At 50.3% G+C, this 27,735-nt stretch overlaps 1 protein-coding gene and 1 long non-coding RNA gene across 6 annotated transcripts in view; one reads left to right on the plus strand and one right to left on the minus strand.

Annotated features, from left to right (window-relative positions):
- Positions 1 to 15,906, minus strand: part of LOC148778665 (uncharacterized) — a 34,093-nt gene extending 18,187 nt beyond the window's left edge. For both annotated transcript variants that reach the window (XR_016037178.1, XR_016037177.1), the window contains exon 1: positions 15,729 to 15,906. This is a non-coding gene — a long non-coding RNA (uncharacterized LOC148778665). The remainder of the gene's footprint in view (positions 1 to 15,728) is intronic.
- An 844-nt stretch (positions 15,907 to 16,750) lies between these two features.
- Positions 16,751 to 27,735, plus strand: part of GALNT15 (polypeptide N-acetylgalactosaminyltransferase 15) — a 42,165-nt gene continuing 31,180 nt past the window's right edge. For 2 of the 4 annotated variants that reach the window (XM_055416832.2, XM_055416824.2), the window contains exon 1: positions 16,751 to 17,930. In XM_055416832.2, coding sequence (XP_055272807.1) covers positions 17,404 to 17,930 — 527 coding nt within the window. In that variant the 5' untranslated portion in view covers positions 16,751 to 17,403. The remainder of the gene's footprint in view (positions 17,931 to 27,735) is intronic. The other 2 variants (XM_055416812.2, XM_055416806.2) reach the window with 2 other exon arrangements.

Raw genomic sequence — 27,735 nt, forward strand, 5'->3', positions numbered from 1 at the left:
GGCTGCCGTCTATGGGGTCGCAGAGTCGGACACAACTGAAGCGACTTAGCAGCAGCAGCATTCACTTTGTAAGTTAACTTTGCATCTGGTTTTATCATGCTCCCTAAGCTTATTTTTTCTCTGTCTTTATCTATTTATTCTGTCCTGTTGAATGCACACACAAGCCACCACAAATCCTTTCAAAAGCAGAGACTAATACACAAATAAAGTACAAATGGTAATTGCTATGATTAGGAAACTCAATGAAACCATGAGTCATGCCGTGTGGGGCCACCCAAGACAGACGGGTCATGGTGGAGAGTTCTGACAAAACATGGTTCACTGGAGAAGGGAATGGCAAACCACTTCAGTATCTTGCCTTGAGAACCCCATGAACGGTATGAAAAGGCAAAAAGATATGACATTGAAAGATGAACTCCCCGGATTAGTAGGTGTCCAGTATGCTGCAGGAGATCAGTGGAGAAATAACTCCAGGAAGAATGAAGGGACGGAGCCAAAGCAAGAACAAAGCCCAGTTGTGGATGTGACTGGTGATGGAAGTAAAGTCTGATGCTATAAAGAGCAATATTGCATAGGAACCCAGAATGTTAGGTCCATGAATCAGTTAAATTAGAAGTAGTCAAGCAGAAGATCGGAGAAGGCAATGGCAAGCCACTCCAGTACTCTTGCCTAGAAAATCCCATGGATGGAGGAGACTGGTAGGCTGCAGTCCGTGGGGTCGCTAAGGGTCGGACACGACTGAGCGACTTCACTTTCACTTTTCACTTTCACACATTGGAGAAGGAAATGGCAGTCCACTCCAGTGTTCTTGCCTGGAGAATCCCAGGGTTGGGGGAGCCTGGTGGGCTTCCATCTACGGGGTCACACAGAGTCGGACATGACTGAAGTGACTTAGCAGCAGCAGTAGCAGCAGCAAGCAGAAGATGGCAAGAGTGAACGTCGACATTTTAGGAATCAGTGAACTAAAATGGACTGGGATGGGTGAATTTAACTCGGATGACCATTATATCTACTACTGTGGGCAGGAACCCTTAGAAGAAATGCAGTAGCCTAAAGTCAACAAAAGAGTCTGAAATGCAGTACTCAGATGCAATCTCAAAAAGTACAGAATGATCTCTGTTCATTTCCAAGGCAAACATTCAATATTACAGTAATCCAAGTCTATGCCTCAACCAGTAATGCTGAAGAAGCTGAAGTTGAAGGGGTCTATGAAGACTTATGAGACCTTCTAGAACTAACACCAAAACCAGATGTCCTTTTCATTATAGGGAACTGGGATGCAAAAGTAGGAAGTCAAGAGATACCTGGAGTAACAGACAAATTTGGCCCTGGAATACAAAACTAAGCAGGTCAAACAGTGACAGAGTTTTGCCAAGAGAACGCACTGGTCATAGCAAACATCCTCTTCCAACAACACAAGAGATGACTCTACACATGGACATCACCAGATGGTCAATAATGACATCAGACTGATTATATTCTTGGCAGCCAAAGATGGAGAAGCTCTATACAGTCAGTAAAAACAAGACTGGGGGCTGATTGTGGCTCAGATCACGAACACTTTATTGCCAAATTCAGACTTAAATTGAAGAAAGTAGGGAAAACCACTAGACCATTCACGTATGACCTAAATCAAATATGATTATACAGTCAGTTCAGTTCAGTCACTCAGTCGTGTCCGACTCTCCACGACCCCATGAATCACAGCACACCAGGCCTCCCTGTCCATCACTAACTCCCAGAATTCACTCAAACTCATGTGCACAGAGTCGGTGATGCCATCCAGCCATCTCATTCTCCGTCGTCCCCTTCTCCTCCCGCCCCCAACCTTTCCCAGCATCAGAGTCTTTTCCAGTGAGTCAACTTGGCGCATGAGGCCAAAGTATTGGAGTTTCAACTTTAGCATCAGTCCTTCCAAGGAATACCCAGGATTGATCTCCTTTAGAATGGACTGGTTGGATCTCCTTGCAGTACAAGGGACTCTCAAGAGTCTTCTCCAACACCACAGTGAAAAAGCATCAATTCTTCGGTGATCAGCTTTCTTCACAGTCCAACTCTCACATCCATACATGACCACGGGAAAAACCATAGCCTTGACTAGACGGACCTTTGTTGGCAAAGTAATGTCTTTGCTTTTTAATATACTATCAAGGGTGGTCATAACTTTCCTTCCAAGGAGCAAGCGTCTTTTAATTTCATGGCGCAATCAGCATCCGCAGTGATTTTGGAGCCCCAAAAAATAAAGTCTGACACTGTTTCCACTGTTTTTCCATCTATTTCCCATGAAGTGATGGGACCAGATGCCATGATCTTTGTTTTCTGAATGTTGAGCTTCAAGCCAACCTTTTCACTCTCCTCTTTCACTTTCATCAAGAGGTTTTTGAGTTCCTCTTCACTTCTGCCATAAGGGTGGTGTCAACCTGCATATCTGAGGTTATTGATATTTCTCCCGGCAATCTTGATTCCAGCTTGTGCTTCTTCCAGCCCAGCGTTCCTCATGATGTACTCTGCATAGAAGTTAAATACGCAAGGTGACAATATACAGCCTTGACGTACTCCTTTTCCTATTTGGAACCAGTCTGTTGTTCCATGTACAGTTCTGACTGTTGCTACCTGACCTGCATACAGGTTTCTCAAGAGGCAGGTCAGGTGGTCTGGGATTCCCATCTCTTTCAGAATGTTCCACAGTTTATTGTGATCCACACAGTCAAAGGCTTTGGCATAGTCAATGAAGCAGAAATAGATATTTTTCTGGAACTCTCTTGCTTTCTCCATGATCCAGCCGATGTTGGCAATTTGATCTCTGGTGCCTCTGCCTTTTCTAAAACCTGCTTGAACATCTGGGAGTTCACGGTTCACATATTGCAGAAGCCTGGCTTGGAGAATTTTGAGCATGACTTTACTAGCATGGGAGATGAGTGCAATTGTGCAGTAGTTTGAACATTCTTTGGCATTGCCTTTCTTTGGGATTGGAATGAACACTGACCTCTTCCAGTTCTGTGGCCACTGCTGAGTTTTCCAAATTTGCTGGCATATTGAGTGCAGCACTTTCACAGCATCATCTTTTAGGACTGGAAATAGCTAAACTGGAATTCCATCACTTCCACTAGCTTTGTTCATTGTGATGCTTCCTAAGGCCCACTTGACTTCACATTCCAAGATGTCTGGCTCCAGGTGAGTGATCACGCCATTGTGATTATCTTCATCATGAAGATCTTTTTTGTACAGTTCTTCTGTGTATTCTTGCCACCTCTTCTTAATATCTTCTGCTTCTGTTAGGTCCATACCATTTCTGTCCTTTATCGAGCCCATCTTTGCATGAAATGTTCCCTTGGAATCTCTAAGTTTCTTGAAGAGATCTCTTGTGTTTCCTATTTTGTTGTTTTCCTCTATTTCTTTGCATTGATCACTGAGGAAGGCTTTCTTATCTCTCCTTGCTATTCTTTGGAACTCTGCATTCAGATGCTTATATCTCTCCTTTTCTCCTTTACTTTTCACTTCTCTTCTTTTCACAGCTATTTGTAAGGCCTCTTCAGACAACCATTTTGCTTTTTTGCATTTCTTTTCCATGGGGATGGTCTTGGTCCCTGTCTCCTGTACAATGTCACGAACCTCCGTCCAGAGTTCACCAGGCACTCTATCTATCAGATCTAGTCCCTTAAATCTATTTCTCACTTCCACTGTATAATCATAAGGGATTTGATTTAGGTCGTATCTGAATGGTCTAGTGGTTTTCCCTACTTTCTTCAATTTAAGTCTGAATTTGGCAATAAGGAGTTCGTGATCTGAGCCACAGTCAGAGTGCCTGAAGAACTATGGATGGAGGTTCGTGACATTGTAGAGGAGGCAGTGATTAAGACCATCCCCAAGAAAAAGAAATGCAAAAAGGCAAAATGGCTGTCTGAGGAGGCCTTCCAAATAGCTGAGGAAAGAAGAGAGGCTAAAGGAAAAGGAGAAAAGGAAAGATGTACCCATTTGAATGTAGAATTCCAAAGAATAGCAAGGAGAGATATGAAAGCCTTCCTCAGTGATCAGTGCAAAGAAACAGAGGAAAACAATAGAATGGGAAAGACTAGAGATCTCTTCAAGAAAATTAGAATACCAAGGGAACATTTCATGCAAAGATGGGCTTGATAAAGGACAGAAATGGTATGGACCTAACAGAAGCAGAAGATATTAAGAAGAGGTGGCAAGAATACACAGAAGAAAAGATCTTCATGACCCAGATAACCACGATATCCAGATAACCACGATATCCAGATAACCAGATAACTCACCTAGAGCCAGACATCCTAGAATGTGAAGTCAAGTGGGCCTTAGGAAGCATCACAATGAACAAAGCTAGTGGAAGTGATGGAATTCCAGTTTAGCTATTTCCAGTCCTAAAAGATGATGCTGTGAAAGTGCTGCACTCAATATGCCAGCAAATTTGGAAAACTCAGCAGTGGCCACAGGACTGGAAAAGGTCAGTTTTCATTCCAATCCCAAAGAAAGGCAATGCCAAATAATGCTCAAACTACCGCACAATTGCACTCATCTCCCATGCTACTAAAATAATACTCAAAATTCTCCAAGGCAGGTTTCAACAGTACATGAACCGTGAACTTTCAGATATTCCAGCTGGATTTAGAAAAGGCAGAGGACCCAGAAATCAAATTGCCAACATCCATGGATCATAGAAAAAGCAAGAGAATTCCATACAAATGTCTATTTCTGCTTTATTGATTATGCCAAAGCCTTTGTTTGTGTGGATCACAACCAACTGTGGAAAATTCTTCAAGAAATGGGAATAGCAGACCACCTGATCTGCGTCCTCAGAAATATATATGCAGGACAGGAAGCAACAGTTAGAAATGGACATGAAACAACAGACTGGTTCCAAATTGGGAAAGAAGTCCATCAAGGCTGCATATTGTCACCCTGCTTATTTAACTTAAATGCAGAGTACATCATGAGAAATGCTGGGCTGGATGAAGCACAAGCTGGAATCAAGATTGCCGGGAGAAATATCAATAACCTCAGATATACAGATGACACAACCCTTACGGAAGAAAGTGAAGAGGAACTAAAGACCTTCTTCATGAAAATGAAAAGAGAGAGTGAAAAAGTTGGCTTAAAACTCAACATTCAAACAACTAAGATCATTGTAGCTGGTCCTATTACTTCATGGCAAATAGATGGGGAAACAATGGAAACAGTGAGAGACTTTATTTTCTTGGGCTCCAAAATCACTGCAGATGGTGACTGCAGCCATGAAATTAAAAGACGCTTGCTCCTTGGAAGAAAAGTTGTGACCAACATAGACAGCGTATTAAAAAGCAGAGACATTTATTTGCTGACAAAGTTCCACCTAGTCAAAGCTATGGTTTTTCCAGTAGTCGTGTATGGATGTGAGAGTTGGACTATAAAGAAAGCTGATCACCGAAGAATTGATGCTTTTGAACTGTGGTGTTGGAGAAGACACTTGAGAGTCCCTTGTACTGCAAGGAGATCCAACCAGTCCATCCTAAAGGAGATCAGTCCTGAATATTCATTGGAACGACTGATGCTAAAGCTGAATCTCCAATAGTTTGGCCACCTGATGCGAAGAGCTGACTCATTGGAAGAGACCCTGATGCAGGGAAAGACTGAAGGCAGGAGGAGAAGGGAACAAAAGGAGATGAGATGGTTGGATGGCATCACCTACCTGATGGACATGAGTTTGAAAAAGCTCCAGGAGTTGGTGATGGACAGGGAAGCCTGGCGCGCTGCAGTGCGTGAGGTCGCAAAGAGTCGGACACGACTGAGTGACTGAACTGACCGATTATTAGGAAGGAGAAGAGCCCAAAAAATACAGGAGACTCTACATAGCAGATCTTGCTGACTCTCATGATGCAAGGTTTCCAGTTTTGGGTGAATGCTTCTGCCCCACCCCATCTTCTACAAAATAAAAAATTAATACCCAAATGCCCAACCCAGGGAACTCACTTCAGCTTTCTCTGTGAAACTGTCTCCTAGCCTCTCCATGCAGTCCAAGCTGAGTAACTAACAAATGCCTTCAATGCATATTTATCCTTCCCAATCAAGAGCACAATTATCTTGATTGGTTGACAAGCTCAACTCTGTGCTCTCTAGGGGTGATGTCATTGCTGGGTTGGAGTGCTACCAGAGTCAGTTGTTATAATTAATTGATTAGTTGCTGAGGGGGCCTTTTGAAATAATATGCAAATGTCATTTAAAACTCACAGCAATAGCCAAGAGCACAGCCTTTTCAACAGGAATGCAGGGAAGCCTTAAACACCTGAAGTTAAGCTCTTTGTGGCTGATGACGTGGTTCTCAGTGGGGTTATATTTGTTTATTCCGGAAAGTTGGTTATTCCAGGAATGGTTTTGCTCAGAAAGCAGGGAGGCTAGGTAGCATATCCAAGATTTCTTCACTTTCTTCCAGCTGTGTGACTATTGGGAGAGTCTATGTAAACGGCTCAGCCACAATCTCCGTTTTATAACGCCTGTCCAGTTTCCATCATAGACTGTTAGCGCTGAAAAAATCTCTGGGGAACATTTAATCCAGCCCTTCCTTCCATGAATACATAGAAACTTGTCAGGTTCACACAGAGCATAAGCCACAGACTTTGGATTACAATTCAATCTCCATCACACCTGTGGCCAACCCAGAATCAGCTGCACTGAATTCAGTTCTAAGGGGCAAGGGAGGGATAAATTAGGGGTTTGGGATCAAAATATACAGGCTGGTATATGTAAAATAGGTAATCAAAAAGGATCTACAGTATGGCACAGGGAACTATACTCAATGTTTTATAATAAGCTGTAAAGGAAGTGAATGTAAAAAAGGAATATATCTATTTACATATATATGTATAACTGAAGAGCTTTGATGTACATCTGAAACTAACACATTTTAAATCAATCATACTTCAATAAACATTAAACAAAATAAAATACTAAAACATTTAGTTCTAACTTAAGACAAACTTTCAGAGACTTCCTCCAAGCCCTTTCCAATCTACTCAATGAATTCATTCAAGGTGCATTCACAATGACGTCCATCCTCCAAGCATCGCAGAGTTGCCCGAGGCATCTATGCCCCAAACCGTCTGGATGAACAGCCTTCTGAACACAGAAAGGAACACAAGTCCTAATGGAAAGTCCTGCAGGCAATGAGAATTCTCTGTTTGGGAATCCAGCCCTGCCTTCTCTCTATGGGCAGCCAAGACCTACATTTCCGCTTGCCCCATTCTTGCATATTAGCAGAACACTTCTGGCAAGAGCTGTCTCCAGCTTTGTACACACACCCTCTCTCGAGGATCATCTCATATTTGCTAAAGCCTCCTTTAGAGACAGTCTCACCCCTGTAAATCAGGACACAGTGCAAGGCACCTCCAAGGTGTGTCCAGCTTGGCTGCCATCCGAGGAACAGTTGTCCCCATGGTGTTCCTCCACCCGCCTGTCCGCCATGGGCCACCATCCCCTGCCAGGCCTTGGATAGTGTTTGGGGAGAGCTGGGTGCTAAACTGACAGTGTCTGGATCATATCGGCTTTTTAAATGTCAGGCTAAATGTATTTTCTAGTCTTTTCCCGAGGGCTAAGATTGGACTGCTCATAAATTTGTCTCCTCTCTCTCTGCATGGATTTTACACTGTAGATGTTCTCAGATCAGCTGTTTCCAATGCCTTCCTATCTCAAATGGCAGATAAAAATGGAAAAGCTGAGGCTCAGCCAAGATGCCAAGAAGACACGAGCTGTGGGTGCGTGACCCATTGTTTGGGTGTCCAAGATGACAGTAATGCTGCCTGAAGTTTATGTCACATAGCCACCCTGCTGTCTCCGGCTCTGATCCAGCCTACGGAAGGGAGAGAGAAGCTTTAACAAATGATAATAAACAATGAGGTCACAGCCCAGAGCATCCCAGCCTTTCTGGACCCAGTCAAACAAAAACAATCTTAGTGGCAACAGAAGCCGTGTGGGTCCTTTGAGTCAAGGGATCATGGCTGGAAAAGCCAACTGGGATGGGTCTCACAAATAGGGGAGTTCACTTAAGAATCATGGCTTAGAACTGAAGAATCTCAACACCAGTCCCAGACTGTCTTCTATCCAAGGTTCTAAACTCTGGCAACTCAAGCAGTGTCCAACACACAGCAAGCAGTCAATAACCCACAACTACCTTCTCTGTTGGGCTGTGATTCCAGAGCCCAACACAGCCCTTGGCATATCATAAGTATTCAATTGTTGACGTACTGATTGCATTCATAGAAAACAACTGAGTGTACAGACTCAGTGAAGGAATGAAAGCAGGGAGAAAGGAAAGGAGGAAGGAAGGACATTATTGAATCTCTGCCTGAAGCTAACAAGTCAGAAGGTTGGACTCCGTTTCTCACAAGTCAATCGCTTCAAGCTGTTGGACACTTTGCTCTCAGTATTATGAAGTCCTCCCGTTGAGCTGCATGTTGTGGCTCCTCTTGGCAGGTCTAGTTTTCTCATCTGTGTCTTCCTGGCTCTTTCTAGAGGGTCCTTCCCAGAAGGAATCAGACCTTCTGCGTTCTCTGTTAGTGTTGGAAGCTAGCAAGAAACCACAGGGTTTTTAGCCGCAGAGTCGCAGGAAGGGAGCGTCTGAAGAAGTCAACAAGTTTTCGTTTCATCTAAGAATTCATTTGCTCTGGTTTCCCCAGGCATCTGTGGAATGATGTCTTTAAAAAGACCCGGGTCTGTCATCCTTGTTGCCAATGCCAAGAGCAAGCCTTCCTACACCAAGATGGCGGCCACAGAGCAATGAGGCCCATGGACGCTTTGGTGACCTCATTACATGTCAAGTAGGCTGACCCACATTTCCCAGAATGATCTTTCTGGCATGTTTTCAGCAAGGTTGGTTACACTGTTTGCCCCAGTTCAGATATCAGAAAGGATTCCCTAGACTCCACAGAATATATTTGTGTTCAGTTCAGTTCAGTCGCTCAGTCGTGTCCGACTCTTTGTGACCCCATGAACCGCAGCACGCCAGGCCTCCCTGTCCATCACCAACTCCCGGAGTTTACTCAAACTCATGCCCATCGAGTCGGTGATGCCATCCAACCTCTGTCGTCCCCGTCTCCTCCTGCCTCATGTTAAGGCTTTTACTTAAAGCCAGAAGATCCAGCGCAAGGAAAGAAAGAAAACTCAGGGCAACAGTGCAGTTCTGAGACACGGGATCTGTGCACTGGGGCCCAGCCTTCGTCCACACGGACCGCACTGAATCTCTGGATTGAACTGTCGAGACCTGTGTGAGGAAACTTGGCTTCAGGAGAACTCACTGAGAGGAGCCGGGGGCTATGTCATCCAGCCAGGCTTCTCAAAACTAGCAAGGCCATTGCAATCCACTTGAGGCTTGCCAGGGGGGTTTCAGACCTCAGACAGGGCATCACACACCTCATTGCCTTCACCTTGGTCATAAGTCAAAAACCAGACGTTCAGGTGTCCCCAGAAGTGAAGGCAGGGCTGTTCGGATCTCTCCGCAGTGGGGCACAGGGGAGAGTCTTGGACAGAAGGGAAGAAACGACGTGTAGGACATGCAAGTTGTTACTGATCTGCTGACTCGTCGCCCAAAGTGGTAGGATTTTCCCTGAATCCTCCTTCATCACCTCTGCTCCGATTTTCTGGGTCAGGGGTCGGCGTTTAGATTCATGACAGAGGGCCCGGCTTCTGCAGGATACCCATACTGCCCACGTAGAGACAGCAGAGACGCCAGTGCCTCTGCGTGGGTTCCAGCTTGTTCTTGAGCGCCCCGCGTTGCTGCTGTCTCTCCTCCGCAGCGGCCTGTCCTGACTTCCGGCTGCAGCGTCAGACGCGGGGAGCACTTGCAGCCCCCGCAGCTGTGTGAGGCCGCGTCGCTGCGACAAATCCCGCGCCTCCCGCTTTTGCCTCTCGGTGGGTCTGTTTCCCGGCTGACTCCTGGCCGCTGGCTGACGGGCGCTCTGCTGCCCCTGGGGGCACACTCCTTGTCCCCCTCCCTCTGTGTTGCAGGGAAAGGCCGCGTGGCGGCCAGTCTCCTGGGCTCTGCTTCCACACACAGGGCCACTCGACTTGCGAGCGCCTCTGATGATCTCTGCTCTGTGTGCGGGTGGGAGGCTGGGTGGGCAGCCCTGTTCTCAGCGATGGAGGAGGCTGACTGTCTATGCAGACGAGCAGCTCCCAGGTGAAGAGCCCAGGAGGCTCAGCTAATTTCTCACGAGAGGAAAAATGCCAGTGACGAGAAATGGCTGGAGGACTCCACTGGCCACAGGGAATGGTGATCCTTAGGTCTCTCAGACGTCTCAAGGCAGGAGAGCAAGATGAGCCCACAGCACAGACATAAGGGCGCCTCACCACATGGGTGTTGGGACAGACGTCTAGCCCGCTGCACCCCGGGGGGCTCGGAGCACGTAGGAGATGATGATACGCTTTCTCCAGGCCCGTACCCAGCAGCTGGGATCTCGGGCACCTCCCATCCGAGAGGCTGCAGACTTTGGGGCTGCCGTCGGCCTGCTGCCATGTTTTGTTCAGCCTTAACAATATAGTTAGACATTTTTTTAAATTTATTGCCAGTTTTTACAAATTTGGGATTTCACATTTTTTAAAAAATCTGCATTTCCCACTTTTCTTGAAAAAAAATCAGATTTGGCAAGTCTAGTTCCTGTTTTCCAGCATGGCAAAAATTGGCCATAGCTTAGAGACAGCTGTTCTTGTTAGACAGGGAGAGGCTCTCCTGGCTTCTGCCGCCTCTCTCAGCCCACTGCCCTGGCTTATGTGACCTCCCGTTCCTGGGGGCCCCTGAGTTCACAGGCCCCCATCCTTCCATCTGTGGTTCACACACACTCAGACCCGCCCCCACCGTACGGGGCACCCCAGTTGCCAGCATCCGCACCTCTTTGCCTGAGGATGGTCTTTGGTGGTCAGTGCCTCTGTCTGCTCCCCAGCAAGCCATGAGTGCCCCTCCGCAGCCGGCCTCTGCTGGTGGGGTTGGTGCATACACACCCCAGCTCCCCCTTCCTTGGCTGCCATCACTCTGAGGCAGGCTGCCCTCTGATCCCCAGATAGCCCTCAGGATGTTATGCCCCAGGTACCTACAGTAGTAGCTGCCCTGATTACATGCCCTTCAAAGCCTGCCCACCTTCCATCTCTTCCCCTCTCCCCTCCCTGAATAAACCATCTGTTCAGTTTTTTTGTGTGTGTGCAGTAACAAGACCTCATATGAGTGTTGTTCTACCAAGTCGCTGTGAATACTGGGTTAGGGAATACAGAACCACTCACCGCTCTCTGGCCTTCTGGTCAACCAATAAATACATCAGTTCAGTTCAGTTCAGTCGCTCAGTCGTGTCCGACTCTCCACGACCCCATGAATCACAGCACGCCAGGCCTCCCTGTCCATCATCAACTCCCGGAGTTCACTCAAACTCCTGTCCACAGAGTCGGTGATGCCATCCAGCCATCTCATTCTCTGTCGTCCCCTTCTCCTCCTGCCCCCAACCTTTCCCAGCATCAGAGTCTTTTCCAGTGAGTCAACTCGTCGCATGAGGTGGCCAAATAACCTTGCTTTAATATCCTTATATTCAAAGACATCTTATTTAATATATATTGTGGATTCATGAACATTAAACCCACAGCCAACAGCACTGGAGCTTGTGTGGGAATGAAGCTCACCTAACTCTTGCATCTCCCGCATAAGGCTCATCGCAGCCTTCTGAGCTTAGGCCACTAGCCAGCACTTCAGCGCTAGGCTTGGGGCCATTTTAAACAGCAAAATCACCAACACAAAACACAATAAGGCGTAAACACAGCACTAAGTAGAAAGAGTTAACATTTGTGCCACTCTGTGCGTGTCTGCAGATGATTCTGAGGTTGCAGATCAACTGCAGCGAGCAGGCGAAATCACAAAAACTGAATCCATCAGGACACCGCTTCTAGGGGACCCCGAATGAAGACATCTCAGAGGTATTTTCCTCCTCAAGTAAGTCAGGGAAAACTAAAAGCCCTGGAGGAAATGCAGCACAGTAGTTTCAGGACTTTCCATCAGGTAACAGGGAGGTGACCCATCAGAGAGGGAAACATGAGGTGAGTCCTGGGATTTCCCCCGTGTGTTGCCTGGAGACCGTTTCCAGGCTGCAGCGCCCGAGGGTGGAGCTTCTCCAGGTGGAACTGGGGGTGGCCTGATCTGAGGAGGTGGAGCTGGGAGACCCGGAGGCAGGGGTGTTATAGGCCTGGGGGCAGAGCCCTGGGAGCAGAGAGCTGTGCGCAGAGGGCTCTGGGGACCAGCGAGGATCAGAAGCTGCCTGTGGCGAAGCTCACCAAGGCCAGGGAAAGGAGTGCCTGGAGGAGCCGATGGGGGGAATCCGCAGCGCTTACACAGAGTGGGCAGCAGCCCGCTCCAGAGAGGAGACCCTCGACGTGCACGGGACACCGGGAGGGGGACTCAGGTCTTCCCTCAGCAGTGGAGACGCTGACCCTCAGTTAAACACTGCTCCAAGGCCAGACCTTCTGGGGAAAGCTCAACAACATAGAAATACAAAAGTATTCGGTACCCAACAAGATAAAATTCACAGCATCTGGCATCAAATTAAAAATGATGAGGCATGCAAAGCGTCGGTAAAATATGACCCATGACAAGGAGGAAAATGAATAGAAGCAGATCAAGAATATCGAGTATTGAGAAGCACCCCAGAGATATGGAGAAAGCAGGGGCAACAAAGCCACACGTGGATAGGTCTCCCTGAAAAAAGCCGCACGTGGATGGGTCTCTCTGAACAGGCGACTCTGGGGTCAACACCCAAGTGGAGAAACGAGCCCTATGGCTGGACGTCTGCAAAAAGAGCCCTCAAGCGGAGGGGAGGTCACATAAAAGCCCTGCTGTGGGGCAAGGCTGGCCAGCCTAAGGTCAATGTTACTGGATATGGGGGGGAGGCGTTCTGCCCAAGGGTGGAGACCCTGCACCCTTAGGTCTCTGAGAGTTCCCGGGAAGGGGAGCTGTCTCTCCCATCATCCTCGTTAACTCCAGAGTCCCTACATTCTAAACCACACCTCCAAGGGGCTTCCTTGGTGGCCCAGTGGTTACAATTTCACCTTCTATTCCAGAGGGTATGTATGGGTTCAATCCCTGGGTGGAGAGCTCAGATCCCACATGCCTTGGGGCCAAAAAACAGAAAAACAGAAGCAATCTGTAGCAAGTTCAATAGAGACTTTAAAAATGGTCCACATCAAAAATAATTAAATAAACCACATCTCCCAGAATGCCTGCCTCTTGAACCTGGAAGTCACACAACTTCCACCCCCAGGACATCCTGATGTGGGATTTGAAAAATACAGTCTAATCTGTCAATTCCAATGAGCTGCCCGCTGGGGGCTGGGCTGTTGAGAACAGTTGTTTAAGACCCACTTCTTCACCTCTGACTCAGTGGCTTTAGGGAAAACAAATATGAGCACACACACATACACACTGGAAGCAGCGCCAGAGTCCAAAGGAAAACATTCTTTTCCATGAGATGTTTTATGTTCACAATCTAAGATCAAAATCAAATCAGAAAAAAAAATTGAGCAATCCATTTCAGGAACCACCCCCCCCACCCCAGTTCCTTCTATAGTTATCAAAAGAGTCGCTTCTCATGATGATGGCTACCTACCCTCCATCAATCCAGTCCACCAGATGCCTGAGGACTCTGAGCTTGCTGGCTCCCCTGCTGTCTCTTGTCTCCATCAGTTCAGTTCAGTTGCTCAGTTGTGTCTGATTCTGAGACCCCATGGACTGTAGCACGCCAGGCCTCCCTGTCCATCATCAACTCCCAGAGCTTGCTCAAACTCATGTCCATCGAGTTGGTGATGCCATCCAACCATCTCATCCTCTGTCGTCCCCTTCTCCTCCTGCCTTCAATCTTTTCCTGCATCAGTGTCTTTTCAAATGAGTCAGTTATTCTCATCAGGTCACCAAAGTATTGGAGTTTCAGCTTCAGCATCAGTCGTTCCAATGAATATTCAGGACTGATCTCCTTTAGGATGGACTGGTTGGATCTCCTTGCAGTTCTAAGGACTCTCAAGAGTCTTCTCCAACACCACAGTTCAAAAGCATCAATTCTTCGGTGCTCAGCTTTCTTTAGAGTCCAACTCTCACAACCATACATGACCACTGGAAAAACCATAGCCTTGACTAGATGGACCTTTGTCAGCAAAATAATGTCTCTGCTTTTTAATATGCTGTCTAGGTTGGTCATAGCTTTTCTTCCAAGAAGCTAGTGTCTTTTAATTTCATGGCTGCAGTCACCATCTGCAGTGATTTTGGAGCCCCAAAAATAGTCTGTCACTGTTTCCATTGTTTCCCCATCTATTTGCCATAAAGTTATGGAACTGGATACCATGATCTTAGCTTTTTGAACCTTGTCTAACTCAATGAAACTATGAGCCATGCCATGTGGGGCCACCCAAGACAGGTGGGTCATGGTGGAGAGGTCTGACAGAATGTGGTCCACTGGAGAAGGGAATGGCAAACCACTTCAGTATACTTGCCTTGAAAACCCCATGAACAATAACAAAGGGCAAAATGATAGGATACTGAATGAGGAATTCCCCAGGTCGGTAGGTGCCCAGTATGCTACTGGAGCTCAGTGGAGAACTAACTCCAGGAAGAATGAAGGGATGGAGCCAAAGCAAAAACAGTACCCAGTTGTGGATGTGACTGGTGGTGGAAGTAAAGTCCGATGATGTAAAGAACAATATCGCATAGAAACCTGGAATATTCGGTGAATCAAGGCAAATTAGAAGTGGTCAAGCAGGAGATGGCAAGAGTGAATGTCAACATTTTAGGAATCAGTGAACTAAAATGGACTGGAATGGGTGAATTTAACTCAGATGACCATTATATCTACTACTGTGGGCAGGAATCCCTTAGAAGAAATGGAGTAGCCATCATGGTCAACAAAAGGGTCTGAAATGCAGTACTTGGGTACAATCTCAAAAACGACAGAATGATCTCTGTTCGTTTCCAAGGCAAACCATTCAATATCACGGTAATTCAAGCCTATGCCCCAACCAGTAACGCTGAAGAAGCTGAAGTTGAAGTTGAATGGTTCTATGAAGCCCTACAAGACCTTCTAGAACTAACACCAAAAAAAAAAAAAAAAATGTCCTTTTCATTATAGGGGACTGGGATGCAAAAGTAGGAAGTCAAGAGATACCTGGAGTAAACGGCAAGTTTGGCCTTGGAGTACAGAATGAAGCAGAGCAAAGGTGAACAGAGTTTTGCCAAGAGAACGCACTGGTCATAGCAAACACCCTCTTCCAACAACACAAGAGACGATTCTACATATGCACATCCCCAGATGGTCAGTACAGAAATCAGATCGATTATATTCTTGTCTCCATCACTCCCTCCAAAATCTTCAAAAGCCATATCTGTGCTGCTGGCATCTGATTTTACATCTTCAAGCCAGACCTGTCCCCTGACCTCCAGGTATTATATACCCCCATGTATCCATTCGTCTAGCTGCCCACACCTCCCTCCCTTTAGCTGTCGAGAAGCCAGCTTCAACGATGCGTGTTCCCCGCTGAGCCACTGCTGTTCCCCTGCCCCTCGCCTGCTCCCAGCCTTCCCGTCTCCTTCAAGGGCAACTTGATTCCTCCAACTGCCTGGACGCGAAACTTGTAACCATCCTTGACTTGTATGTCTCTCACCCATAGAGTCCCCGACAAATCTTACGGGCTTTTCCTTGAAACACGTGCCCAAGCCGCACACTCACCTCTGGCTCCAGGGATGCCCTTGTGTCTCGCCGCAGCCATGCCTCAGCTGGCCTCCCTGCTTCTGCCCTGCACTCCCACTGTCCAGCTTCAGCAGCCAGAGCGGTCCAGTTAGCATCCCAGTCCGTGGTGCCTGTCTTCTGCGTACAGCCCTAGAGGAAAAGCCCAAGTGCCCGCAGTGCCCCCATGGTCCTAAAAGATGCCCCCCTTACCTCTCTCACCCCACCCCCACCGCCCACTCTGTCCCAGCCTCACGGGCGGTCTGCGGGTCCTCCAAAGGCCAGGCACACTCTTGCCTTTGCACCTGCTGCTCCTCTCCCGGCGCCGAGCTGCCCAGTCCTCCTCCTTCAGCAGAGCTTCTGGGAGCCCTTCCTCACTCCGGGTCGATTGCCCACCCCCAGCCCCTGCTCTCCAGCCCCCTCCCTCGGTCCTCTCCTTAGCACTATGGCCATCTGTCCCACTGGAGGTCTTAATCGCGCTTGTCCCCCCACTAGGCTGTAAGTTCCACAAGGCACACATTTTGCTGTTTTATTCTCTGCGATCTCTGCGCCCAGCCCCCGGGATAGTTTCAGCAGGAGATGGAGGCTCATCATTCTGTGTGATTTGAATGAAGGGAATTGACGATGGAGGGAGTGTGCCCCTCCTGTTTCAACATCCCTCTCCCTGCTCGGTGGCTGAGGCCGGGCGGGCAATCAGGGGCTCGGGAGGAGGTTGTTACGGGAGCATCTCCACCAGCTCGCCTCCCGTTCAGAAGGAGGAGGACAGGGGTCCTCAGGAAGGGATGGAAGGCCCAGCCTGGCTCTCCGGGATCACCTATAGGAGACTGAGGGTGCAAACAGCCCCCCAGCTCCCTGCATTTCTGTCCCAGGAACAGTCTTCTGGAAATCAAGAGGGAATCCTCTTTCCTGCCCCTTTGGGTAGGGAGAGAAGCCTTCCTGGGATCAGATGCAGATCGGACCTCCCCGGGGTGTTCCCGCTGGGATTGGTCCCAGCAGCGTCAGTGTTTGTTTTCCCCGGGTCGTGTTTCCGGGAACAGTGAGGGCTTTAGGACCAGGAGCCGGGCGCCCGCCCGCCGGGCCCGCAGCGTCTTGGCCAAGCGCTGAGCGATGTGTGAAAGCAAATTAGCCTGCTCCGGCTTCACATCTGTGGATCCGACCTGACCTGAAGGGTCCAAAGGAGGACGGGGGTCAGCTCTGCCGGACTGAGGCCTCCCGGCTCCCCTCCCCCCAACCAGGCACCCCACAGCAACCTGACCCTTCATGCAAGCGGCGGGGGCGCTGGGAGCGAAACACGTGGGACTCGCCCCCTGAGCAGAAGGGAATTATTCTTTCTCCCAAAGAGGAAAAGGGCATCAGGGTTCAATCTGAAGTTCCCCCCTCCACGGCCCCCTGTGGATGGGCTTTCGGAAGGCAATTAAAGACATCCGCTCAGAGAGGCCCCGGGCTGGGACCTGGGTCGGTGATTTTCTGATTGTCAGTGGCAGCCGGTCTTACCCACGCTGCTGGCAAGTGTCAGCTGCGGGGAAAAAAGGACCAGGTTAAGTGAGCTGGCAAAAAAGAAAAAAAACTTCCGAGTGGACCCAGGAAGCCAGGTCGCGCTGCCAGCGCGGAGGACCCCGGAGCTGGAGGAGACCGTGAAGCGGAACATGACCTGTTGCGCGCGGCGGCGCCCCGCAGCATGCTCCTGAGGAAGCGGCGCAGACGCGGCCCCTGCCGGGGGCAGGCGCTGCCCGCCCTGCTGGCGCTGGGGTGCGTGCTGCTGGTGCTGGGGGCCCTGCACCCGGCCCCGCGCGCCCCGCCCCGCGCGCCCCCGGGCCCCCAGGCGGCCGGGCGCAGCCCCCAGGCCGGCTACCGCCTGGACTTTGGGGACCCCCAGGAGTGGCTGCTGGAGTCCGAGGAGGAGGACCAGGGGTACGGCCCCCTGCCGCCCCTCGTCTCCCTGCGGGAGGACCAGCTCCTGGTGGCCGCGGCCTCGCCCCGGGCCGGAAGGAACCGGAGCCGGGGCGGGCGAGGCGGCGGCTACCGGCTCATCCCGCGGCCGCACCAGCAGCGGGCCGCGGCGGCCCCGGAGAGGGACTGGGCGGCCGAGCAGGAGGACGCGGAGGACGAGGAGCCGTCCGAAGAGCGGGCGCGGACGGCGCTCAGCCGGGAGGAGGCGCCCGGTGCCCTCAGCGCCCCGCACAGGGCGGGCTCGCGGCATCCGCTGTGAGTAAACCCCGCCGCCCCTTCCCGGCTCCCGCGGGCGCGGACGCTCCGCCCGCCGCCCCGGCTGTGGCCGGCGGCGCTGCTCCAGGTGTGGTCACCGCACGGGCGGCATCACCTGGGGACTTGTTAGAGCCGCAGAGGCAGAAGCCCCGGGTGCGGTCCGGCCGTCTGTCTTTAACCAGCTCTCCAGGGGAGACCCACCGTCCTAGAGAAGAAGGAGGAACTCTTCCCTGCCCCTTCTCTTCCCCACCGACCCGGGTTCCAGTCCTTCTGTCTCTGGATCTGCCAGTCAGAGGTATCTCTAACCCCTGAGGTATCTCTAACCCCGAGGGGCCTGGCAGCCGACGTTCCCCGAGACGCTTCCAGGACTAAGTGACTCCAGCACATTTTGATATTCTGAGTGTTGGGCTTGCTTTTCTTTTGGATGAAAGTAACGACTGCAGTTAACATTTATGTGGATCTTGCCATTGCTTGGCTTTAATCAAAGACCTTTTCATGTATCGGCTGGTAAAGGCCTTACAGCTTAGCGAGACGGGTGTTAGCTCTGCTATCATGCCTATTTTATAGGTATGAACTTGGAGAAGGAAATGGCAACCCACTCCAGTACTCTTGCCTGAAAAATCCCATGGACGGAGGAGCCTGGTGGGCTACAGTCCGTGAGGTCGCCAAGAGTGGGACACGACTGAGCGACTTCACTTTTTCACTTTCATGACGCACAGAGAGGCCACGTGACTGGTCCACAGTCACACAGCTGGGAGTCGCCGAAGCAGGGATTTGCTCCAGACAGCCCGAGCCCCTCCCTACACAATGCCTCCCCTCTTAGTCCGCTAGACGAGGTGGACCGTGCAGGACCCAGGAGCTAGAGTACTGCGCTGATGCAGTCTGACCTGGCAGGGTGGCTCCACCACCTCCAGGACCACCCCAGGAGGCAAGCTGGGAGGTATGATGACCCACAGACTGTGCTCAGGGAGACGGTGGGCTCGTCCTGGACCCCCTGCGCTCCCCACCATCCCCAGCATCCAGGGGCAGTGCAGCTGGGTAGCTGGGTGCTTGGGTCCCTTCCCCGTAGGCACGGCTCTTCCCGGATCCGGGAGAGTTTCCCAGGAAGCAAACCCACCCTCCGCGCCTCTGGGTGGGAGGGGCGGGGCGGAGCAGCAGGGGGCGGGGCCACGTAGTCCTCGGGCCGCCGGGCTCCTCCCGGCGCGGCTCCTCGCCCTCAGGGGAGGGCAGATGCGCAGACTCCGGACCTCAGCGCCTCCTTCAGGTCGCGAGCCCCCGCCCTGCTGCTCGTCTCAGGGTCTAACCGAAGCAGCTCCTTTCGGGAAACTCCCCGACCCCGCCAGGCCCGCCCTGTCGCCGTTTAGTGTTGCCGGCCGCTCTAATTCACAGCACGCGCTGCAGCTGAGGCTAAATGGTCCTTGATGTATTGGGTCACTCTGCATGCTTCCCTTGCCGTACGGTGGGCCTGGAGGCCCAGCTCGCGGTAAAGGAACGACTGCTGACTGAGCCGATGTATCGTCTTCTGATTCTTCGATGCATCTTTTCATCGGCCTAGAGCAAGGCTTTACCAGCCAGACACACGGCCTCCATCAAGAGTCTGTGATTGTGTGTCTGTGTGTGTGGCTGGGTGTCTGCCTCGTGCAAGGTGGATGCGCTGTGTTGTGTGTTCAATGGGCGCCGTGCACGTGCGCTGTGTGCAGTGTTAGTGGTGTCCGTGGGGTGGTGTGCCCAGTATGCTGCGCTGCCACGTATGCGCGTGTCTTCAGGGTGTCAGTGTTCGTGTGTGCACACCTCAGGACTGCATGACGTGTGCACACATCACGCGTGTTGTCCGTGCGACACTGTGTCTCTGTTGTGCTGTGATGCTCAGGCTGCGTGTTTTTGTGCTACGTGTGCACGCGTGTTGTGTCGTGACTGTGCTGCACATGTGTGATCCGTGTGATGTGCTGTGTGGGAGGTGTGAAGCACATGCGTGTGGTCCACCATGTACGGCACATGTGTGCATGTGTGTGCCGTACCTGTGGCATGGCGTGCACCTGCCCTGTGCGGGCGTGCGCGTGTGTGCTGGGAGGGACGGCTCGTTTGGCGTGTCTGTGTGGTGTGTGAGCAAGTGTGTTTATGAGTGTGCTGCTCATGTGGATTGTGTGCTGAGTGTGTGTTATACATGTGCAAATGGTGCGCGTGTACTTTTGCAGGTGTGTTGTTGGTGTTGGGCTTGTGGCCTAAGTGCACGGGTGGGTGTTGTGCGTGTGCTGGCCCCCTGTGTTATGCATGTGATGTGCAGACGTGCATGTGTGCACGGGTGTGTGTGCGCCACTCCCGGTCAGAGTGACCAGCTGTCTGAGTTTGCTGGACGTTCCGGTCACGGAAGCCCCTTGGTCCCGGCTCGGTCCGTCGGGCTGTCTCCCCTCCCCCAGTAGGGCTCTTTCCGGAGGTGTGCGGCGCCCTCTCCCGGCTGCGGTCTGTCCCTGCAGCCGCGAGCCCGGCCCTGGACCCCCTGCTCCCAACCAGGGGCACTCGGAGCGCTAGCGCCTCCCCCTCCTGGTGGAGCTCCGGGATGACAAGGGGTTCTCTGCAAAGTAAGGCCCCAATCCCACCTCCCTCCAGGGTGACGGGACTTTAAAACCGGCCCCAAACACAGCCCTTTAAAGAACAGCCATCTCAGAAGCACCTCTCCTATGTGTCTGAAGACACTCTATGTTCACCAGGTTGCATAGAGCGCGCTTCTCGAATTTCAGCGTGTCCGCAGATCCCCTGGGCAGCCTGTGAAAGTACGCAGTGTGACATATTTGACCCGGGGGGAACCGCCCGAGATGCAACATTTCTATCAGGCTCCGGGCTGGTCCCAGCACTGCTGGTCCGCAGACCACGCTCCGGAGCAGCGAGGGGCTTTATCACTGGTTCCCAAATGTACGTGCGTGTCAGATTCCTGCAGATTGCTTGTTTAAAGAAAGTAGATTTTTCAGACGCCGTTGCTAAAACCTCTCAGTGGCTCTGAGTTGGAGCCCAGCGACTTGAACTTTTACAAGTGCTAGACAGCTGGGGGTGAGTGTGAAGCCGAATCTGCCTCTGTGTTCTGACACTGAGCTAAATATTGGAGGCAGAGCTTGAGGTCAAGGAAACATGAATAGCTTTATTGCTTTGCCAGGCAAAGGGGGGCCCAGCAGGCTAATGCCCTCAAAACTGTGTGTACCCCGGCATGGAGGGGGGCATCAAGGTTTATAGTAATGGTTCAAAGAGGGCGTGAGCAGCTCATGGACATTCTTCTAATTGGTTGTTAGTTGGGCTTCCCTTGTGGCTCAGACGGTAAAGAATCTGCCTGCAATGTGGGAGGCCTGGGTTCAATCACTGGGTTGGGAAGATCCCCTGGAGAAGAGAAAGGCAACCCACTCCAGTATTCTTGGGTTTCCCTGATGGCTCAGCTGGTAAAGAATCTGCCTGCAATGGGGGAGATCCCAGTCTGAGTTAGAAAGATCTGGAGAAGAGAAAGGCTACCCACTCAGGTATTCTTGGGCTTCCCTTGTGGCTCAGACGGTAAAGAATCTGCCTGCAATGTGGGAGGCCTGGGTTCAATCCCTGGGTTGGGAAGATCCCCTGGAGAAGGGAAAGGCTACCCACTCCAGTACTCTGGCCTGGAGAATTCCACGGACTGTATAGTCCATGGGGTCACACAGAGTCAGATACAACTGAGCGACTTTCCGTTTCACTAGGTAAGTAGGAGTCAGCATCATTGGAATGGACCTCTGGTTCCAACTGGTCTGGGGTCTACATGCTTGTGGGCAGTGTAGTTAACTTCTCCCAACTGGAGGGGGTTTCAGTTTCTGCAAAACAGCACAAAGGTATTGCTGCGTGCATCCCTTGATGGGAACCCAGGACCCTGGTGCAAGGCTCCACTATTATTCCTCTTGACTATTTCTCCCTGCTCTCACGTCCCTCCCTTCTCCCCTAATTGACAACTGCTTGAATCTGCCCATTGGCACTCAGGGAAGGTGGAGGCTGAATAAAGGCTTCTTCCTGTAATCAGAGGAATGGGGGAGACCCCAAGGCAAGGATTTGTTTTGTCCGTGGTGCCAGGGAGCCCTGCTGGGGGGCTGGGATGGTGAGGCAGAGAATGGGGGACAGCGGATGAAAAGCGGGTTTGCAGGTGGTTTCCTCTGTAGGCAGCTGAGGCTCAGCCCTGCGGGGGCACCTGGTGACAGCACCTTGCTGCCCCTCGCTTAGGGTCTGGGTTGCTGGATTTTAATACACTGACTCCTTTTAGGCACCGACTGAGGGCAGCTCCTGGGGTTGGAGGAGGTTACTCTGCAGCTCTTCAGGTTGCTGGTGCTTAAGGAGAACGTCTCTGGCCATCAGAGAAAACCGCCAGACAGTAGAAAGTCAGGCTCTGCTATACTCTAGGATATCCCCCAGGGGATCAGGCAGGGGCATCACACAACTCTGCTTCAAGGCTTTTATCTATGATGAGTCCCCTTCATATGAACAAGTTTCATTCCAAGAGCACATTCCTAAGTCCAATTTGTTTGCATGTCCAACAAAGTTAGCCTAGGTACCCAATGAACACAATGGGCTACATAGAACTGTTCAGTTCAGTTCAGTGACTCAGTCATGTCCGACTCTTTGTGACTCCATGGACTGCAGCACGCCAGGCCTCTCCGTCCATCACCAGCTCCCGGAGTTTACCCAAACTCATGTCCATTGAGTCGGTGACACCATCCAATGAGGATGAGATGGTCGCATGGCATCCCTGACTCAATAGTCCTGTACTGTAACAAGTTTATAATACTTTTCACACAAACGATACATTAAAAAATCACAAAGAATAAAGAAAACGTTTCTAATCTTACAGGGCAGTCCCTTGAGCGGTACAGTAGTCCAGTACAACAGCTGGCACACAGCGGCTGGTGTTGAGTGAGCAGGCAAGAAGAGCTGCTGACTGGAGGAGGCAGAGGAGGCGGGAGACGGTAGAGAGGAAGGGTCGTCAGCCTTGGGAGACGGCGGGCGAGCCGCAGTGCTGCTCACCCCTGACGCCGATGGCACAGGGTCTGGCTCCTTGTTGGAATCAGATGCACACTCACATCTTTGAAAGTCTGCAACTTGAAGATTCCCATCAGTTCAGTTCAGTTCCGTTCAGTCGCTCAGTCGTGTCCGACTCTCCGCGACCCCATGAATCACAGCACGCCAGGCCCCCCTGTCCATCACCAACTCCCGGAGTTCACTCAAACTCATGTCCACAGAGTCGGTGATGCCATCCAGCCATCTCATTCTCCGTCGTCCCCTTCTCCTCCTGCCCCCAACCTTTCCCAGCATCAGAGTCTTTTCCAGTGAGTCAGCTCGTCGCATGAGGTGGCCAAAGTATTGCAGTTTCAGCTTTAGCATCAGTTCTTGCAATGAACACCCAGGACTGATCTCCTCTAAAGTCTTCTCCAGCACCACAGTTCAAAAGCATCAATTCTTCGGTGATCAGCTTTCTTCACAGTCAGGGGACTTATTGTACTTAATCCACCTCCCAGACCTTATACGTAGTAGGTTGTCAGTCAATAACTGTTATATGACTGGATAGAAAATGGAAAGTTGAGATCAAAGAGAAAATTAGAGTGAAAATAGGCAATCCATGGCTAGGGAAGTGAAAGTCGCTCAGTCGTGTCCAACTGTTTGCAACCCCAGGGACCATACATACAGTCCCATGGAATTCTTTAGGCCAGAATACTGGAGTGGGTAGATGTTCCCTTCTCCAGGGGATCTTCCCAACCCAGGGATTGAGCCCAGGTGTCCCGCATTGCAGGCAGATTCTTAGCCAGCTGAGTCACCATTTTCTTACTCTGAGCTTCCCTGCAGCCAGAGTGAAAAAGGAAACACCATGAATATCGAGAGTTGCTCAGGAGGAGGACACACACCGTGTCCTCAGAGGAGGAAAGGATTTCCCTGGCGCTTCTGTCTTGAGGAAACTTCCCTCCAGAGTCATGTGGAGGGGATAGAAGTGCTGGGGGAGACCATGCCTCCACAGGTGTTACAGAGACCATGCCGCAAAGCAGTTGTCATGAAAGGCTTTCTTTCACTGCTCTCTGAGTAAAGCTGAGAGCATGGTGCCAAGCAAGAAGCCACAGAAGCAAGTTTCTAAGGCAGCCAAGACAGTGGGATCAAAGGAAGTTGCTTTCTGAGGACTTTACTAAGTCAGTGTAGACAGCCCTGAGAATTTGATGAAACAAATGGATTATATGTTCTTCAAATAATCCCCTCCCATCACAGTCACTGGAACACAAGCTTTATGGCTGAATCCACAACATTCTGTTAGCACTTTAGTCCAAGATGCCAATATACACATACTGGTCAAGAGCACAAGGTTTAGAGCCACACGGACCATCAGCTATTTGCTGTGCAGGCAGGCATGCTAAGGCACTTCAGTCATGCCTGACTCTTTGCAACCCCAGGGACTGAAGCCCGCCAGGCTCCTCTGTCCATGGGATTCTCCAGGCAAGAGGACTGGAATGGGTTGCCATGCCCTCCTCCAAGGGATCTTCCTGACGCAGGGATCAAACCCGAGTCTCCTGCAGCTCCTGCATTGCAGGCAATTTCTTTATGGCTGAGCCACCGAGGAAGCCCTGTTTGCTGTACGTCTTTAAGCAGGTCACTTAAGCCCTTTTGAGTGTAGTTTTCTCATCTTTAGAATGGACTGCATATGCCTTATCTGGTGCTACATACATACAACCTCAAAATTTAGTGACTTAAAAGATAAGTAAATTGGACTTCATAAAGTTTTTAAATGTTCTTCAAGAAAGTGAAAAGACAACCCAGAAATGGTAGAAAGTATTTGCAAATCATGTATCTGATAAGGGACTTGCATCAGAATGTATAAATAGCCCTTATAATAAAAATAAAAAGATATCCTACTTAAAAATAGGCAAAGGATTTGAACAGACATTTCTCCAAATAATACATAGAAAATTACCAAAAAGCACACGAGCTGATGCTCAAATCATTAATCAGTGGAGAAATGCAAATCAAAACCACAGTGAGGCACCATTTCACCCCCACTGAAATGACTAAATTTAAAAAAAACAAAAAAAGACAATAGCAAGTGCTGACAAGGCTGTGACAAAGTTGCTGGAACACAAAATGGTGCAGCTGCTTTGGAATACGGTTTGGCATTTCCTCAATATATCAAACATTCATGTACCACATAGCTCAACAATGCCAGTTCCAGGTATATACCCAAGAGAATTGGAAACACATGTTCACATGAAAATTACACATGAATGTTCATAGCCGCACCACTCATAATAAGCAAAAATGGAAATACTCAAACATCCAGAAGCTGATGAATGGGTGAAGTGAGGCCTGCTCGAACAACGGAACAGTATTCGCCAGTAAAGAGGAGTGAAGTACTGATGTGTGCTTCAACACAGCGAACCTTGAAGACACTGTGCAAAGTGAAGGAGCCAGACACGAAGGGCCGCAGGTCACAGGGTTCCATTTACATGAGGTTTTCAATCTTTCCGGAGCCCTTAACGGTCACTATACATCTTATCCTCATTTTACTGATGAAGAAGCTTGGAAGCTTGCAGGAAATGATAATAAACAGCCCTGACCTGCCTCTGGAGAAACTTGTATGCAGGTCAGGAAGCAACAGTCAGAATTGTACATGGAACAACAGACTGGTTCCAAATAGGAAAAGGTGTACGTCAAGGTTGTATATTGTCACCCTGCTTATTTAACTTATATGCAGAGTACATCATGAGGAACGCGGGGCTGGAAGAAGCACAAGCTGGAATCAGGATTGCTGGGAGAAATATCAATAACCTCAGATATGCAGATGACACTACCCTTATGGCAGAAAGTGAAGAGGAACTCAAAAGCCTCTTGATGAAAGTGAAAGAGGAGAGTGAAAAGCTTGGCTTGAAGCTCAACATTCAGAAAACAAAGATCATGGCATCTGGTCCCATCACTTCATGGGAAATAGATGGAAAAACAGTGGAAACAGTGTCAGACTTTATTTTTTTGGGCTCCAAAATCACTGCAGATGCTGATTGCAGCCAGGAAATTAAAAGACACTTGCTCCTTGGAAGGAAAGTTATGACCAACCTTGATAGTATATTAAAAAGCAGAGACATTACTTTGCCAACCAAGGTCTGTCTAGTCAAGGCTATGGTTTTTCCCATGGTCATGTATGGATGTGAGAGTTGGACTGTGAAGAAAGCTGATCGCCGAAGAATCGATTTTTTGAACTGTGGTGTTGGAGAAGACTCTTGAGAGTCCCTTATATTGCAAGGAGATCCAACCAGTCCATTCTAAAGGAGATCAATCCTGGGTGTTCATTGGAAGGACTGATGCTAAAGCTGAAACTGCAATACTTTGGCCACCTCATGCGACGTGTTGACTCACTGGAAAATACTCGGATGCTGGGAAAGGTTGGGGGCGGGAGGAGAAGGGGACGACGGAGGATGAGATGGCTGGATGGCATCACCGACTCTGTGGACATGAGTTTGAGTGAACTCCGGGAGTTGGTGATGGATAGGGAGGCCTGGCGTGCTGTGATTCATGGGGTCGCGGAGAGTCGGACACGACTGAGCGACTGAACGGAACTGAACTGAACTGATTGAAAGGTTACTTATGAGTAGGGCACTGGTCTAAGCACTTTATATGAATTCACTCATTTGCTCCTTCCAAAAAACCCATTTTGCTGATAAAAAAATTGAGAGTAAACAGCATGCTTGAAAAGGACTTATTGGAATCAAAAGGATTCTGAAAAATAAGCATTGGTTACTGCAGAAGTGACTGGGCCTGTGGATCTGGAAACTGTTGAAAGGAAGGCTGGCTATCAGTAAGCATATGTCTCTTGTCCAAGACACATAAGGACAGCTCTGGGGTTTGAACTCAGCGTCAAAGTCTGATGTGCACTCTTCCTAAGCATCACCAACTCAATAGACACGGGTCTGAGCGAGCTCCAGGAGCTGGTGATGGACAGGGAGGCCTGGCGCGCTGCAGTCCGTGGGGTCACAAACAATTGGACACGACTGAGCGACTGAACTGAACTGGACTGAACTCAGCATCTGAACTGAACTGGACTTCCTCAGATTCCCTCAACTGTCAGGGTGTTGGAGCTCTCAGGGAACCCCCTCCCACAACCCCTCTGCCCCTGTGCTACCACACGGATCCATCTGGCCACCCCCCTGAGACTCGGTGCTGCCCAGAGACCGATGAGGCCATCACTGGATGATGACCTTGGGCCCCAGAAGCCCAAGCATGTATCCCGAGCCTCTTCCTTCCACGGGGGTCTGCGCAGCCTGCCCGGCCCATAGACCCCTGTTCTCGCTCACTCCACCCTCCAGAAGCAAAAGAATCAATCCTGGCTCCTCTGAAGAGCATCTCGTAGGCCCTGAGACACAGGCCTGACCAAAGTTCTGTCTCTGCTATTTTGAGGCCTGACCAAAGCTCTGTCTCTGCTATTTTGTGCTGCCCTCAGAGCCTCGGTGGGAGAGCTGGCCTGGCCCCAGGAGCATGCCAGTCCTCCTGGGAGCACCACATTGCCACAGCAGTTATTTTCAGCTCGCAGCCCCGGCAGCTCTGTGGTTGCCTAAAGAGGTATTCCAGAGCCATCTGCTTATGTCCTGAGGACACGTGAGCCTCTTTCCCTGGAGCACGTGAAGGGTCCTCTCTGAGCTGCTGCCAGACACCTGCCTCCACAGTTCAGGGAGCCCCCGCCCAGCCTTGAAGACTTTTCCAAAGCTCGCTTGCTTTTCAAAGTCCTCGAAGCTGGGTGAGTTCATCCCAGCCACGCACCTTCCCTGTCATCTCGTCACCCCTCTCT

This window comes from Moschus berezovskii, chromosome 1 (genome assembly GCF_049115385.1).
Source record: "Moschus berezovskii isolate FMDL1 chromosome 1, NW_MosBer_1.0, whole genome shotgun sequence".
Classification (NCBI taxonomy): Eukaryota; Metazoa; Chordata; class Mammalia; order Artiodactyla; family Moschidae; genus Moschus; species Moschus berezovskii.